Below are 18678 nucleotides of genomic sequence, written 5' to 3'. Positions count from 1 at the left end.
TGGGGGGCAGCTCCTCACTGTCACTGTCAGAATATGATTCCTGACTTTCATACTCAGACTCATTGTCAGAATTTTAAAAAATCTCCCGAATTTCCACATTTGTGAGTTGTCTCCTTTTGAAAGGCATTGTTAATGCTACAGCTTAGCTCACTAGTTACATACATAAACAACAACACGGAATGGCGCAGAGTGGGAGGTTACGTGGTTGACTGCCAGCACGCGCCACTTGTATCAATAAATCACTATCAGAAAATGTTTTGTGTGGCAATTATTTGTGTATTTACGGTTTTATTCACATGTTTTCAATTCTAGGTGACAAATCATGCATTCCGATTCTTGCACAGATTGTAATGGGCACATATTATGTGTGTAAAATACTTTTTTGAAGGTTGTACTGATTATGATGAGCTAAGCTAATTCCCGCTGTGTAGCCATGTTTGTTGACATACAATGCATTCTGGGTTTCATGTCTGTTTGACCAAAGATGTTATAACAAAATGAGGTGAGTAAGAGTTCACTAATTTTTTGAGGACTTCCGGAAATTAATGGTGGGAGGTGAACAACGGTAGATGACACACCCCTTCAACACAAACAGACCAAACTCATCTCGTCTTCTCTTAATATCTTCGGTTTCTGTGAGGAAGAAATGCATGGCTGCGCGCTGAAACTAATCGTCGGATTACTTTCGATTTCTATAAAGTGTTTTACCTAGTTATTAGAAAATATGACTGCTTGTGTTGGGTCAATCTTTCCTCAGCGCTACGGACATAACTCACATTCTCCAAATAAGACCCTTTTTACCCAATTTACCAGGAAAGTACAGGATTTAAGCATCAAATAGAGGCTTTTCTAATTATTTCAGGGGATTTGAATGAAACACCTGATGCATCTGCTGATCGTTTTCCTTCTACAACGAGTCAAAGCCCTCAAAATAGCAATATTATCACTACATTATGCAAGGGTCTCTGTGCTGAGGATGCTTGGCGTTATTTCAATCCGCATGCAAAGGGCTACAACACCTGGACCAACAAAACTATGTCAAGTAAATCTAGAATAGATTTATTCCTAATGTCCCCCTTTTTGTTACAATTTGTTATAAATGTAGATCATCAATTGGCTCCCTTTTCTGATCATCACTTGATTTCCCTGAGTTTACAAGCTACTAAAAAATCAAAAGGTACTCGAGGATATTGGAAATTAAACAATACACTTCTTAAAGATACTACTCTCATTGAAAACATCAAATCGTTAGCTGAAGATATTTTTGCATTAAAAGACTTGGGTCATGGAAGTAGATGGGAATTTTTCAAATATAAAGTCAGAGTGGTAGTCATTAAACGCGCCAAAGAGCTGATGCACTTAAAGAACCATAGAGAAAAGGAGATGATGAGCAAGTTTGACAGTTTTCTAAAGAAAGATAATCTATCTGAAGAAGAGGAGTCTATTCAAGTCTTTACAACTAGAATTAGAACAGCTTTACACGGATCTGGCAAAGGGTGCATTTGTAAGGTCAAGAGCAAAATGTATTGAAGAGGGGGAAAGAAACACTAGTTTCTTTTTTGCACTTGAAAAGAGAAACTACAAAAGAACATCTATAACTGCACTCAGAATTAACAATGTTTTATGCAAAGATCCCATTACAATATCATCATTTGTCAATTCCTTTTATGAAAACATTTGCAGCTCTCAATTTCAGGAAGATGGTTGTGAAAGCTACATTTGCCACATTCAGAATTATGTCCCTGTAATTGAGGATGATTTCCACTCAGTTTGCGATTCACCTGTGTCAACTGAAGAAATTAGAGAGGCTCTGAATTCAATGAAAAAAGGCACATCACCTGGCCCAGATGGCCTGTCTGTTGAATTCTATAGACAGTTTTGGGAGTTACTAGAAGACCCGATTTTTTAATGTTTCAAGATTACATTAAACGTGGGGGAACAGTCTCCACTATGAAACTGGGCCTTATTTCATTGATTCCGAAGCCCGATAAAGACCCTTCTCTCATTGACAATTGGAGACCAATTACTTTATTAAATATTGATTACAAATTGATTGCTCTGGTTTATGCCAAAAGTTTAAAGAAAGAAATAGATACCATTATAAATGAGACTCAAACAGGGTTTATGAAGGGCCGTCACATAAGCTCTAACATTCGTTTAGTCTTGGACCTTATAGATTATTCAGATGCAATTGACTCAGTTGTCTTATTTTTGGACTTCCGTAAAGCCTTTGACACAATTGAACATGAATTTCTCTTTAGGTCTCTTAAATTTTTGGGATTCTGTGAAAATTTGACTCTGATGATAAACAAATAGAAAATATTCCTGTAAAGGACTGTGTTAAATATTTAGGAATACATCTGTCATCTGATTCCTGCACATCTGTTTCCTGCACAATTTTTCCCCACATAAAGCTCTCTTGTTGAATAATTCAGACATAACTGTAAGGAATAAGTCATTGTTCTACCCCAGCTGGCATGAGAGGAATATTGACTTTGTTCTTCATGTTTTCGACCACAAGGGTAATATTCTCACATATGAACAATTTATAACATTGAAAGAGTTTCCAATACCTTTCAGATAGTTTATTTCTGTGATCAAAGTGATCAAAGTCTAACTACACTAATGAAAACTCATCTTAGCTTTGGTAATGATCACAAAGTTTATCCAGAACTCAGATTGGAAGGTGTGGGCTTACTTGATAAATCTTGTTGTAATAAATATATAAGACAAATTCTTCATTCACAAAACCAACTTACACAGAGAGGAACATTTTTCTGGAACATGCTTATTCCTGACATTGTCTGGAAAAATGCATGGTTAAGGCCTTACAAATATTGTATACCAAACAAAGTTAAGGAAATGCACTTAAACATTTTACAGAAGATATATCCATGTAATTCTATGATATCCAAATTTGTGGCTATTGATGATATCTGCGTTTTCTGTGAAAAAGAAGGTGAGAATCTCTCACTTGTTCTTTGAATGTAAATGTGTGTCAGAATTTTGGGAAAACCTTGCAAAATACTTATTTACCATTATGAACACTACCCATGTTTTTGACATGAAAGATATATGTTACTATTGCAATGATAACAAGACCATTGAAATTATTGTGATTTTTTTAAATTCTTGTTGCCAAATATTTTATACACAAACAAAAATGTTGATTGAATTTAACTATTTTATTAAAACATTAACCCTAGTGAATAATAACAAGAATAACATTTTCCTAAATCATTACAATAATATTTTTTTCAGAGTGATTACATTTGCACTAGAATTGTTTATTTTTTTATGTGTTTTGTTTGTTTTAGTATTTTCTCGTTAATACCTGCGTTCTATGTTGTATGATGTAAGAATGTAAATTGTTGATCTGTATTTTTTTTAAATATAATTTAAAAAACGTTGCCAAAAAAAAATAATTCAATTGTTGTCAGCAGCACCGTTAGTCACTAACGCTCTAGATAACATGAAAATGGCCTAAGCAGCTCTGCTAGGGCGAGTAAAACGGTCAGACTGATGTTCTCTCATTTCTGTCTGGGAATAGCTAGCCAATTTGAGCAAGTTAGTTTAGGTGATTGACTGCGGTTGTGAGGTCAGAACGCTCGGACCAACCCTACTCCTCTCTGACCGCTCCGGATATACAACGGGACAATCTGACAACACACTGAATTTACTAACGCCCAGAGCGCACTCTGGCACTACAGGGTGATTTTACAAACACAGAGATAAGATTGTCTTACAATGAAAGTTAAGACACGTTCAGACTAGTTTGAAAATATACTTGTTATGACAACGTAATAATTGCATGCGGCAGCTTTCGAAAATAAACACATGAATTGGACTAGCGCCGTCCCATTGTTGCAAAGAGTTATGGGATATTAGATTTCCGTTTTCTTAGTCATTTGCAATCTAGCTTTCAGGGGGGAAGTTCCAGACCGTAGTAGAATAATATCCATATAGGGTCGTCAAGCGATTTTGTAATACATAGTAGTCTTTTGATATTGTCTTCTCCAACCCTGTGTGGTACTATACTGTATGTCATCAGGGTGAGTGTGCATAGTGGAACGCACACAATGTCGCACAGGAACTTGCAGGCTTGCCGGAAACTGCAATGCCCTCGTGCATAGAGAGGATACAACAGAAGGTACGTTTGTCAGTCAAGTTCCACCTGAAAAACTGAGTGTTTCCTGTGTGTGTGAGAGCGATAGAGATGGAGAAAACGTGGTGCTTTCTAAATGAAGCCAAGTGGATTGCAAAGTGTCGTGTCAGAGGAGGAGGAAACACAAATAAGGAAGACGTGACCTTGTATGGAACTGGGTTAACAGACACTTAGACCATTATGTGGCAAAGAAGTATGCATTTTCTGAGCTGGTTTAGTTATTTTTTAACTTCATGAACTCTGCTTCTTTAACAAGGGTGATTGAACTAACGCATGTTGCATGTCGTAAAATAATTTACAAAACTAGGTGAAGCCAAGTTGTAAAACCCTAAATAGGACATTTTAGAAGTTATTTATTGAATGTTAATCATTCATCCATTTAGGACATACCTCATTGAATGAGCATAATCCAAACACAATGGCTAAATTATTTACTGGAATTGCATCTGTTTCACTTTGTTTTTTCAAGCATCTAGTGGCCTTCAAAATGAAAGCGATGAGGCTCGGAGGGTTCTCCCTACCTAGGACACTTACAAGCTTGGTCTGCGCTTTTGGGGGCACTTTGTGACATGCATTTTAAGATAATAATTTGCATTCTTCATTGATAGTTGATTTAGATTGTCAAAATCAGTTATAGTCCACATTCAACCAAATCAATGAGACTGTTTAGCAGATGGTCAATGGTAACTTAAAGTTCAGGATGGGTATAACGGGGCTGTTTAACCAGTAAATACTGCCTGATTCAGCGCTGTGAGTAATATGCTCTCATTTAACCTGGCAATGACAATGTTTTGCAGTCTGTAGCTGAGACTATAGGTAACTTGTCTGTGAATCGTGTGACTGTCTGGAAATTTGTAAGGAATGGAAATACAATACAGTGTGTGTCACTTTCCATGTAGGTCTACGCTAGTACAATATCTGTTTCACAATATGTTGTCCATTCAAATGATGCTGTGAGCATGGCTTACAGGGCTGTTCAAGAAGGCTATTATTGGACACAGAGAGATGTTGGATGAATGGCCATGTTGTTAAAACAGGAGAACAATAAGGCTTCTGACATTTGACATGATATCCAATCCAGTCTAGTCAGAGAGAAAGAATTAAAGGAAGTAAGACTTTTTCAGACCACTGGGGCTGTCTGCTTCATTGCCCCAGACTGACAGGTAGTAGAGTTCCGTGGTTAAAATCATTGAGCAAGCCAAGCCAAGACAGTAAAAAAGTCATATTACAACCTGTTGTGACAATTGCATTGTTTGCGCTATAGCCGTTAGTTCATACACCACCGTTACAGCTAGAAGACAACAGTCACACAGTTGCGGAATAAATTCAACGACACATACTGTTTGTTTCATCACAAAACCGGAGAGCCACATCTGTGTGAAGTCCACAATGCAAATATCGCATGTAACAAACAGTTAACTCAAGCAAGTTAATGTTTTCGACAGTTTACTAAATAAACAAACTACTGATTTACAACCACAGAGTTACCGCAAGTCAGCACAAAGTCAACAGGAGCACTGCCGCCGCCATTCCAGCACCAATTCAACTTAAACATTTCAACATCATAAAATCAACAAGGCTATATATGCTTAGTTTAATAGACTGAAAACAAACTTAAAGATACCAAAAACAATTTATTTCAATCGATGTTGTTAAATATCATGTGTCTGTCCATGGTACTGATTTCTGTGTGTGTGTGTGTGTGTGTGTGTGTGTGTGTGTGTGCAAGTAAAACATAACATGTTAACTCACCCTACTTGTAGACTAGTTGAACGCTAATGCCATCCTCTCTTTCATGTTGGGAAATCGGTCTATGACTCTGTCATACACTTTTAGTTTTTGTTGTTATAGGATAGTTAGCTAAAACGCTTCCTGGCATGGGCAACAATAAAGCAGCTAAGTTAGCTAGCTAGTTAGTTACCGTGAGCCTACTCAGCTACATATTGAACTTCGATCGTCTCAGGCCAGTGGCACAACATATTAATTTATGGTTAGCTCAGAATCGATGTCATAATCATTGGCCTGTGCAGAGAATTAAGTAAAAGTCCAAATCCCTTCTCCATCCATGGCTTAGGAAATGGCGGATTTAGCAAGCTAGTTACTGCAGGACATCAACACAAGCAGACCAGAAAATGACGTTTTGCTTAGGAAGTTATTTGAATGGTCTGAAGCCAAATCCAAACTGGCCTCCCTTGGGTGGCGTTTTGTGGTACCAGGACAACACACAGTTGAGCTTAGCTCAATGCTGATGGGCTAATTATTATTATTTAATATTATTAATTTTTTTAATCAAGGGAGACCAAATGCTTGCTGGCATCAATCAATCAATCAAATGCTATGGCGGCAACATATAAATAGTATTTTGGTCCAGACAGCATCAGATACATGGGCTACATATTCTGAGACCGATGGAAGCTGTTGCCCTGCTCGGATGATTTCTCCGGTGAGATTCAGCTACTTGCGAATTGACGTAAATTTATGAAAACACAGAGATGAAAGATACATTATTTTAGATTTAATTTTATTGGTTAAATATTTGGGAAAGCCTGGCTTCCCTTGGCGTCCATGAATACACGCCACTGCTGACAGTGAATAATATATTTCTAGTGAACATAGCAGGTCCGTACTGATTATGACTGTTCTAGTCCCCAAACCAGATTCCCTCTGTCATATTGCCTACACAATAAATAAATCATTCAGTGCTCCACATAGATGTTGCCTTCCTGTAGTTTTTTTGTGTGGAATGTGAACTTGCGTGGGCGTGGGTGAGGTGTAGAATACAGTAGAATTTTAAGGTGAAAGCCTGCAGCAGCCTGGAATGGCAAGTCCACCGCTGCTGACGGTAAGGCGCTACAGTGTGGTACGCTCAGCCGAACGCACCATTGGGTGCCCACTGCCTGCCCTCCAGGACACTTAAAACACCAGGTGTCACAGGAAGGGCAAGAAGATAATCAGGAACCTCAATTCCCTTTGACCTGCACTGTCGGAGCTCAGAGTTGAAGGATTCCACTCTACCTTGCAATTACATCTGCAACCCTGTGCATGTGACTAATACACTCTAATCTAATCATGGTGGCATATAGCCTATCTACAGTAAGCTACATTTAAACGAAAAGACCAATCGAGTTAATTTTGCATAGTGATCTTTGCCTTTCTTTGATGATAGAACAAACACTAAATCGAAGGTCATCAATTAAGTCCAGTGAAGCGGAGCAGTTTACGATCGCTGTGTACAAACCGATCAGGGCTGCGTTCAGTACGTTTTTACGTTCTGGAACGTTCAATTGAACGGAAACGGTGCTGTACTGAACGACCAGGGTTGGGGAGCACTGTCAGCATGACCACTTCCCTTTAAAACACGTCACTCTGCTTCCAGCCACACCTCCCCACATCTACCAAACGGTAGTCTATTCAAGAGCGTACAAGAACCTTTTGGGGGAACGTGTCGTTCAGTACAAACCGTTGTCCAACGCAGCAAACGTTTAAGAGGACTGAACGCACCTCTACCTCTCCCTGTCTTTTTTCATTTTGTTCTCTCTCGTTGTTTATCTCCGCTCTTTTAGAAGGTTGGATCGCAGAGGGAGTTGTAGAAGATCAACAAGGACGACTCAGTAACTAATCAACCAAACATCAATTGTTGATAGTAGCAACTAGCAAAAGTGAAGAATGTCGACGAAAGAACGGGGCTTGGTTTATCTCGTCACTGGGGGCTGTGGGTTCCTCGGACAACACCTGTTACAGGTCCTTTTGGAGAAAGAGGATGCGGTAACGGAAATTCGACTTTTTGACAAACACATCGACTCAAGTTTAAATGGCCACAGCACAGGTAAAACAAAAATATATGATTGAACATAAATTGTACATGTTTGGCAGTTCACTGACATGCTCAAACTCCATTTGTAGTTTTCTTGTCTAATAATGTTTTATGCATATTTCATTGTCATAACCATACACCACACGAGGCTGCTGAGTTGAAAACGGCTCATAAATGTCCAGAATGATTTACAGTTGTGGGACTGGTGGAGTTTTAAACATGAAAGTTAAGCTACTCTTAACCCTTATTCATGGTTACAATTATTATTGGGCTCAGCTACTCCTAGCAAGATATATAGAGACTCAAGTGGGCAAGACCTCTAATCTTGAATGTCCAGGGGTTTATGCACTGAAGAGGTGGGGTGTCAACTCCTCACTGAAACAGTTCGGGTTTTTATCTACCGTAGCGCATTGAAATGACTGAAAGTGAGATAACCTAGACTAGCATCACAGACCTTTACCCACATACATACCCAATCAAATAGATTCTGAATATCAGCTTTATTCCATAACTCTTTTCTGACACCCTTTATTTTTGGCTTACACCTTTCTTAGTCATATATTCTCAGGCATAAGAACATGCACATTTTAATTTACTAACTTTGTACAACATTTTATTGCATTGTCAGTCTTCACTACAGAAACAGAGCCATATATGGGATAGAGGTGGAGAGTGGGCAGTAGGTAGATGGACTGAGAGGGAGAGATGGGAAAGCTGAAAGTCAGATACATACTAGAGTGTGACAGAGATGAGAGTTAGCGAATGTCACTGAAAGGGAAATGTTAGGATAGTAAACAACACATATCTACACTCCGCTGAGGTCACTTCTACATCTGAATTGCTTGATGTTAAAAAACTCTTTATAAATGCGTTTGATTTGATTTGACTGCATCGGTCTGCATGAACAATGTCATAACATGATGGGGTCATGGACACAGATGGGCCACACCCCTCCTAATTCCATTTCCTGTCCTTGAACACTGCAGCCGGCCTATGTAATTTCCCCTAACCTGTGACATGTCACTGTCATAACAGGAATCTCCGCCTGCACCCTGTCACCTTGTGTGACTTTTCAGTTTTTGTGGAATATGAATCAGAAAGGCAGGGCGGTATGTGGGGAAGGTTGCGCTCTTCACAGAGTGACAGGTTTGTTGGACAGAGCCTTCCTCCAAACTCAGTGATAGAAGATCACTCCATAGATGTGTTTGACTGATGAGCTAAATACATGGCATTGATTACAAATGAAATCGCCCACATAGGCTTACATTGTTAGTCTTTAACCTCTATATTGCCATAGGCTACATCCAGGTAATATTAGAATACCTTGTTTTCTCTTAAATACCAAACATATATATTTATCCCCTGGTGAGAATGTGCTTTTCAAGTAGAGGAGATATAGGGTCTGAGGAAAAATTGAAAAAATGATTTGCTTACCATTCATTATGTAGGCCAGTGGTATTCACCTCCTACTATGTCTGGAGCTGTTGTATTCGGTGCATGTGACTAATACAATTTGATTTGATTTGCTACTTAACCAAGCCACTGAGGCAGAGCTAAAAGAGACAGCTGCAGTAGTGTGACTTCAAGGCAAGTGTGTGTTTTTTAAGAGTCAGGACCATTCCTGTGGTTACTTGGACTCCAGCCCCGTCCTGGCTTCATGGTCATCAGATATATTTCAAGGCCATGATCTAGATAAGCCAAGCCAGGGACAGCACATTGAGAATAAGGGCAGCTTCTTTTCCATCTTATCATTCCAAGAAGGAAAGACGGAACAAACAGACAAATGCTCACAAAAGACACATTTGTGAAGAACGTGATTTTGTTGAGACCCACCTACCGGTGTTCCAATAAACATGAAGACCTTGTATGAGAAGACATTCATTGTGGTGGGGTGATTGGGTCTTTTATATCAACAATCAGATTACATTTTTTCCAGAAACAGAGACAGAGAGTAGCTCAGTGGATCCAGCTTTGGTTAGGTAGCTAGGCAACGTAGGATCTGATTTAGAGGAAACAAATTAACACTCAAGTCAAAGAATCAAAGAATACTTCATATAGCCATGGAAACATGCATAGAAAGACTTGGTTCCTCCTCACACAACATATGTACAGTGGGGCAAAAAAACGTATTTAGTCAGCCACTAATTGTGCAAGTTCTCCCACTTAAAAAGATGAGAGAGGCCTGTAATTTTCATCATAGCTACACTTCACCTATGACAGACAAAATGAGGGGAGGAAATCCAGAAAATCACATTGTATTATTTTTAATGAATTTATTTGCAAATTATGGTGGAAAATAAGTATTTGGTCAATAACAAAAGTTTATCTCAATACTTTGTTATATACCCTTTGTTGGCAATGACAGAGGTCAAATGTTTTCTGTAAGTCTTCACAAGGTTTTCACACACTGTTGCTGGTATTTTGGCCCATTCCTCCATGCAGATCTCCTCTAGAGCAGTGATGTTTTGGGGCTGTTGCTGGGCAACACGGACTTTCAACTCCCTCCAAAGATTTTCTATGGGTTGAGATCTGGAGACTGTCTAGGCCACTCCAGGACCTTGAAATGCTTCTTACGAAGCCACTCCTTTGTTGTTTGGGATCATTGTCATGCTGAAAGACCCAGCTACGTTTCATCTTCAATGCCCTTACTGATGGAAGGAGGTTTTCACTCAAAATCTCACGATACATTGCCCCATTCATTCTTTCCTTTACACGGATCAGTCGTCCTTGTCCCTTTGCAGAAAAACAGCCCCACAGCATGATGTTTCCACCCCCATGCTTCACAGTAGGTATGGTGTTCTTTGGATGCAACTCAGCATTCTTTGTCCTCCAAACACGACGCGTTGAGTTTTTACCAAAAAGTTATATTTTGGTTTCATCTGACCATATGACATTCTCCCAATCTTCTTCTGGATCATCCAAATGCTCTCTAGCAAACTTCAGATGGGCCTGGACATGTACTGGCTTAAGCAGGGGGACACGTCTGGCACTGCAGGACTTGAGTCCCTGGCGGCATAGTGTGTTACTGATGGTAGGCTTTGTTACTTTGGTCCCAGCTCTCTGCAGGTCATTCACTAGGTCCCCCCGTGTGGTTCTGGGATTTTTGCTCACCGTTCTTGTGATCATTTTGACCCCACGGGGTGAGATCTTGCGTGGAGCCCCAGATCGAGGGAGATTATCAGTGGTCTTGTATGTCTTCCATTTCCTGATAATTGCTCCCACAGTTGATTTCTTCAAACCAAGCTGCTTACCTATTGCAGATTCAGTCTTCCCAGCCTGGTGCAGGTCTACAATTTTGTTTCTGGTGTCCTGACAGCTCTTTGGTCTTGGCCATAGTGGAGTTTGGCGTGTGACTGTTTGAGGTTGTGGACAGGTGTCTTTTATATTGATAACAAGTTCAAACAGGTGCCATTAATACAGGTAACGAGTGGAGGACAGAGGAGCCTCTTAAAGAAGAAGTTACAGGTCTGTGAGAGCCAGAAATCTTGCTTGTCTGTAGGTGACCAAATACTTATTTTCCACCATAATTTGCAAATAAATTCATAAAAAATCCTACAATGTGATTTTCTGGATTTTTTTTTCTAATTTTGTCTGTCATAGTTGTTGTGTACCTATGATAAAAATTACAGGCCTCTCTCATATTTTTAAGTGGGAGAACTTGCACAATTGGTGGCTGACTAAATACTTTTTTGTCCCACTGTACCTAGACCTTCTAACCACAATATGTCTGATTCTTCTCTTAGGCTATTATTCTGTACATGATGTCCATGTCTTGTTGTCCAATCTCAATCTAGGATCAATTGTATTATTGTGCATTGTAGATCAGTTTATAGATATTTCATTCAGGTGAAAACAATCTCTTTTACATTATATCTAACATCTTACAACCCCCCCCCCCCCCCCCCCCCCCCCCCCCACACACACACTTTTTTCCCTCTCTCCCCCATCAGAGCGGGTAAAGGTGGTGGTGACGCAGGGGGACATCACAGATTACTCCAGTGTCCGGGAGGTTTCCAAGGGGGCAGACCTGGTCATCCACACGGCCAGCCTGGTGGATGTCTGGCACAGAGTCCCTGAGACAGTCATCCAGGCTGTGAATGTTCAAGGTAAGGCCTCAGACACAGCAATAGCATTAACTGGCCGAGAATATGCAGCAATTTGTACATGTAGAATCGCATAAAAATGTGATCAGTCTGACGTCTACAGCGGGTGGTCCCTAAAACACAGCGCGCTGAACGGTGGGCAGACGAACACTAGATCCACATTCGGTGCGATGTGTGGAAGCCTTAAGACACAGGAGGATTTACGAAGAAGGGAATGGAAAATATGTTGAGGGAAAGGAAAAGAGAAGAGGGAGAAATGTTTGCCTTTGAGATGATTGATGATAGAACGAGACAAACATAGGAGGGGTGGTTGGCTTCTCTTGACTGTAAATTAAACCACAACAGGAACTGTTATGGAGACTCATGAAAACCCATGAAATAGTGTTCCCTAAAGTTATTGTGATTCATGGTATAACCCACGTTTTTCCTGTTTGCCTGTCGCCTCTCCCTTCCTATAGTGCCTGGTGTTTTCCTCTGAACATTCTGACTATAAAACTGCCCCTTGAGTCTGTTAAAGGATGACAACTACAACAATGGTTTTATAGTCAGCAAACATAGACATACACAAATAAGGTCATTATTTATTTATTTATTTATGTAGTGGGTAAATGTGTGTGAGTCTCTGAGAAGTCCTGTTTATAGAAATTGTGTGTGTGTGTGTGTGTGTGTGTCTCTGAGAGGGGCTGTTTATAGAAATTATGTGTGTGCTTGTCATGAGATTGAAATGGCTGTAAAAGACTCATCTCAAAAGGTTTCACATCTCACGATAAGGTTAGTGCCAGCCTGTCAGGTGGTTTTCATGCAACTGAATTACCTACAAACTCAACTTATTGATGGGAATCAGCTGCTCTCTGTGATCCACTGCAATTCATCTGGTTTCTATTAAACTTCTATTCTAACTTCTATTAAACTTCTATTAAACATCAAATTAAAATAGCAAGCCCTTTGAAGCATTATATAAGCCCAATTGAACACTGACACTTTGTTTCCAGTTTGTGGTTATTCTATCTATTCCCCGTCTGGTGGGTGACCTACTGTGTTGTGTGTGTGTGTGTCTCACTGTCTTAGATCTGGGTATCTGTCCCATATTTCTGCTCTTCATCTCTTGGAAAATGTGACATTGTCCTCACAGGAATAGTTGTTTGAATTAGTTAGTGTAATTACTGTATATTTATTTATTTATCCGTTATTTTACCAGGTAAGTTGACTGAGAACACATTCTCATTTGCAGCAACGACCTGGGGAATAGTTACAGGGGAGAGGAGGGGGATGAATGAGCCAATTGTAAACTGGGGATTATTAGGTGACTGTGATGGTTTGAGGGCCAGATTGGGAATTTAGCCAGGACACCGGGGTTAACACCCCTACTCTTACGATAAGTGCCATGGGATCTTTAATGACCTCAGAGGCAGGACACCCGTTTAACGTCCCATCCGAAAGACGTCACCCTACACAGGGCAGTGTCCCCAATCACTGCCCTGGGGCATTGAGATATTTTTTTTTAGACCAGAGGAAAGAGTGCCTCCTACTGGCCCATATCAGATGTTTCACATCCTTCTAGGATGTTTGTGTTGAGCTCTGAGAAAACACTTATCATCCCGGGCTAGTTCCTAGAACATGCTCGTCCAGGTGCTTGTGTACTCATCGTCTGCCAATGTCTCTGTCCAGATGTTCTGCACACACTTCCTGTTGACCGCATCACACCCTAGCCCTTTCTTTCTGCAATTAAATCAATGATAACCTCTAGTTATTGTCCTCTAGAATGTTTCTCTTCCTCTCTCCTTGTCTCTCTAACAGGAACTGTGAATGTGATCAATGCCTGTGTGGAGAATGGTATTCAGTATCTGGTCTACACCAGCAGCATGGAGGTGGTCGGCCCCAATGTGAAAGGAGACCCTTTTATCAGGTAGAGTTTTACTTCACAAATATCTGTTTCTCCTTTAAGCTTTCGTTGTTTTTTTTCCTCTTTCCACTAAATCACTACCTCTCCTCCCTCTGTCTTTTGTCTGGCCCGTACGGTAGAGATTTCCCTTATCTGCGATGTGTTTGGCATTCTCTTCCTTTTCACATCAGCTAAAGCACTCCCATATCTGTAAAAATGTATGCAATCTTTGCATGCATGACTGACTTTGCTAAAATATTCACAGAAACAACAGGATGAGTCCTGCACAGCCAGCAAGGAGAAACAACATCATGAAAACTGCCAATGTCCATCTGGCTATTATATTGGATCATTCCACATGTGAATGTGATATTCTGTTCAAAGGTCATCAAATAATAACACCCCCCCCCCCCCCCTCCCCCATCTCCCTCTCTCTCTTTCATGCACAGAGGTGATGAAGACACCATCTACAATGTTTATCACGATATGCCCTACCCCAGGAGCAAGGCCAAGGCAGAGAAACTGGTGCTGGAGGCCAACGGCAATAAGGTACTTGTATTAACACATCGCATCTCATACAAAGACGTGGTAATAACACACACAGACCAACTCACACACTTCTATTTGATGGACATTTGAAAGATCCGGGGGATAGTTTCCTTTAAATGTACCCTCATTAATAGCCTGATTCAGATAGGGAATCCCCTCATGGACCATAATCAGATACTTATTCTCTCTCTTTGACTGAACTGCTCCAAAAGGTACCGCAGAACACAAATATACTATAGTAATTAATGAAAAAAATGGTTTGGAGCTTATGATGCAAGTAAGATTTTTTCGACCAATGGCCATTTTGTGCTGTTACTCTGCGCAAAAAACGAATATTTCTGAGTTATGATAAATGGCAGAATTCTTTTTGACTGTTACTCTGCCAAAAAGCTGTTGAAGTGTTCCCTTGTGGCCTTGTGTGTTAGTCTACTCCACCCTTCTGTTAACATGTTGAGTTAAAACTGCATATTTGGGATACTGGGTTTCAAAACTGTTCATTTCCCGTCCACTCCCATCAGTTTCTAATGCTCTGTTACCACATCCTTCCTCTCCTCTCTCTGGCCAGGTGAAGGAAGGGGCCTGCTTGTACACATGCTCCCTCCGTCCCACAGGGATCTATGGTGAGCAGCACCAGCTGATGAGGGACTTCTATCAGATGGGTGTGAGGACAGGGGGCTGGATCATTCGAGGCGTCCCAAAGGACACGGAACATGGTCGTGTCTATGCAGGTGAGTCCTGAAACGCGTGCTGATACCTAGCCACACCTACAAGATCTTGAGTTGTCCTTTTAGCTGATTTTCTACTGGGCTCTTGGTTATGTACCAAGGTGGCTACTTAACTTGTTCAACAGCCCTAGTGGATTAGGCTAGTGGTATACACTTTCTCAGCATAGTTTTCTTTTTTTTCAGGTAACGTGGCTTGGATGCATCTGCTGGCTGCTCGCTCCCTGAGAGAGCACCCCCAAAGGCTTGGAGGGGAAGTTTACTTCTGCTATGACGACTCACCCTACAAGAGTTATGAGGATTTCAACATGCAGTTCCTGTCTGGGTTCAACTTCCGCCAGGTCCATGTGCCGCTATTGGTGCTGTGGTTGGTGGCGTGCCTGAATGACCTGCTCCGCTGGGTGCTGAAGCCTGTGTGCAGCTACACACCATTACTCAACCGCTACACACTCGCTGTGGCCAGCACCTCCTTCACAGTGGGTTCAGACAAGGCCCAGCGCCACTTTCAGTACCGCCCCCTCTATGACTGGGACCAGTGCAAGGCCCGCACACAGAGATGGGTGGACACCTTTCCCTTCGCAGGCCCCAAGGACTCCTGATCTGGGCTGATCTGCTGGTCTGGTGGAACCTTGTCTGGGCTAAACCGATGCACCACACATCATAACCTGGGATGGATGGAGGAGTGAGAGGACTTTCTCAGATTTATATTCTCACTATGTTTGCTCCATCATAAGCAGTATTATCATTACACATATGCAAACAAACTCTTGACCCCTGAACTCTTAAACCCTGAACTATGACCTCCTGCACGTGTTCTTCAAAAATGGTTATGTCCTCCTACCTGTCATTACTTGTGGCTAGCCTGTAGCTCCTCAGGCAAAATGATGACAAGGCATGTTCCACACTGAAATGGGTCACTTATCCATCCCATGATCTTCTGATTCACATGAGACCCTTCCCAGCCTTAAATAAGAGATAATATATTGGAGATTCAATATAAATGTTTGGGGCTTTATCGGACATTGCAATATTCATCTTCTTACAAAAGCGGTAGATATAATGTGATAGTAGTCATAAAAGGGCATAGATATGTGATATAGGAAAGCTGCTCCTGAATTGTTTTGAGTCTATTTCCAACAATACATTGCTATACATATTTTGCAATACATACATGAAAATGCAATACATTTTTCACAAGACATCATCACTACATAGACTTGATCTGTTTTTGTTGAAGAGCACTAGTGCAGAAAATAAGTATTTACATCTTCTTTTTACATCTACAACATGCATTAATGCACACAGAATATTCTCTGAATATGTTCTATGTGATTTTAGAGTTTTATGAATCACCTGCTATACATTAAGGTCATTTTATAATCTGAATGCACTGACAATTTAAAAACAATAATAAAAAAAATCTTTAAAAATAATATTTGCCAGTGCATTCAGATTTTAAACTTCAGACAGAGAAAAGGTTAATATTATATTTCATGCCTATTGATGAAATTATCATTTTGAGAAGTAGCGTTACTTAAAGAGCAACTGAAGGCAATAAAAAAACATATTCTATTCTCTGTTAGAAAATGGCCTGTCTCAAAGCAACTATACATTAATGAAATGTAAGCATTTCATGAGACGCCTATAAAAGGTGTGTAACATGAAAATATTGTCCCATTTACAATGTGTAATTTATTGACAGTCGCTAACTAGCCCCAGAGATAGGCTATCCAAAGTCAAAACTATTTTGACACTGTCGCACACCAGCCGGCAAAGAAGTTGGATAGCGTGCTAGCTAATTTAGGCTTCTTCCAGACACAAGACCTTGTTCGACTGTTTCAAGTTATCTCAAAGGGTGTGTACTGTTTTGGCAGAGTGTAAGTACAAATGCTTCCCACGTCGGAAAACACAACAGACACCCACATCAAAGAGCGCCGAGACCCAAAACTTGTTAAGTTTAATTTCCTAATGAGGATAATTGAAACCAGGACTCGATCAGGAAGTTCAGCCCTCTTTAAGAAAACAATAGACATACTTGGAACACAGGAGGTTGGGGGACCTTAATTGGGGAGGATGGGCTTGTGGTAAGGACTGGAGCGGAATTGGTGGAATGGTATGTGTTTGATGCCATTCCATTAGCTCCATCCCCACCGCCACCATAGTGCACTTTGTTCACAACCTTGACATCAACAAACCGCTCGCCCACACAACGCCATACACATGGTCTACGGTTGTGAGCCAGTTGGATGCGCTGCCAAATTCTCTAAAACGACATTGGAGGTGGCTTATGGTAGAGAAATTAACATTCAATTCACTGGCAACAGCTCTGGTGGATATTTCTGTAGTCAGCATGCCAATTACACACTCCCTCAAAATTTCAACAAATGTGGCATTGTGTTATGTAAAAAAAACTGCACATTTTAGAGTGGCCTTTATTGTCCCCAGCACAAGGTGCACTTGTGTTATTTTTATTAGGATCCCCATTAGCTAACGCCGTAACACTAGCTAATCTTCCTGGGGTCCAACACCAATGAACAAGACTTCACAAACATGCAACAAGTAGACAATACAGACAATTACAATACCTGACAGGAAACACATTTAATATTCAGTTGATGCTCTCTATTTCCTCTCCAGTCATATGGTCTGGTTTTGCAGCTCTTTCAGAACATCTGCAATCTGGATTTGGGTGAAGGAGAAGCTGGGGAGGCTCGGGTAAGTAGCTGCGGGGGGTGGGGGGGGTGGAGCTGTTGGCCGGGGCTGGGGTAGCCAGGAGGAAAGCATGGCCAGCCATAGAGAAATGCTTATTGAAATTTTCGATGATCGTGGATTTATCGGTGTTGACCGTGTTACTTAGCCTCGGAGCAGTGGGCAGCTGAGAGGAGGTGCTCTTATTCTCCATGGACTTTACAGTGTCCCAAAACTTTTTGGAGTTAGAGCTACAGGATGCAAATTTATATTTGAAAAAGCTAGCCTTTGCTTTCCTGACTGACTGTGTGTATTGGTTCCTGACTTCCCTGAACAGTTGCATATTGCGGGGACTATTCGATGCTATTGCAGTCCGCCACAGGATGTTTTTGTGCTGTTATCTTTCTTTGCTGCAGATGACCGTATAACTGGACAGTACTCTAAGTGTGATAGGACCAGGGATTGAATCACCTGATTCAGTGTGCTAGATGTTACATACTCTGAACATTTTCTTGTAACAGCAATTCCCTTACCCATCTTAATAACAATATAATCTATGTGTTCTGACCATGATAAAGCTGCGTCCAACATGATGCCTAGTAGTTTAGTTTTTTTCTTGCTCTACATGCATTCTATTCATTAACAAATTAAATTGGGGATCATCAGCAAGCATATATATTGAACCAAATACAATACATTTAGTTTTAGAAACGTTCAACACCAATTTGTTCTTATCAACACACTCAGACACCATT

General features: G+C 40.7%; 1 protein-coding gene across 1 annotated transcript; it reads left to right on the top strand.

The window, feature by feature from the left end:
- The first annotated feature begins 3675 nt into the window (after nucleotides 1–3675).
- Nucleotides 3676–16811, top strand: hsd3b7 (hydroxy-delta-5-steroid dehydrogenase, 3 beta- and steroid delta-isomerase). The gene is made up of 7 exons (XM_021558451.2): nucleotides 3676–4150; nucleotides 7729–7991; nucleotides 11930–12085; nucleotides 13880–13988; nucleotides 14414–14513; nucleotides 15079–15241; nucleotides 15422–16811. Exons 2-7 carry the CDS (start codon nucleotides 7832–7834, stop codon nucleotides 15832–15834), a joined length of 1101 nt encoding a protein of 366 aa, XP_021414126.1. The 5' UTR covers nucleotides 3676–4150; nucleotides 7729–7831; the 3' UTR covers nucleotides 15835–16811.
- The last annotated feature ends 1867 nt before the right edge of the window (nucleotides 16812–18678 follow it).

Source organism: Oncorhynchus mykiss, chromosome 13 (assembly GCF_013265735.2).
Source record: "Oncorhynchus mykiss isolate Arlee chromosome 13, USDA_OmykA_1.1, whole genome shotgun sequence".
NCBI lineage: Eukaryota > Metazoa > Chordata > Actinopteri > Salmoniformes > Salmonidae > Oncorhynchus > Oncorhynchus mykiss.
This window is presented reverse-complemented; position numbering and strand designations above follow the sequence as displayed.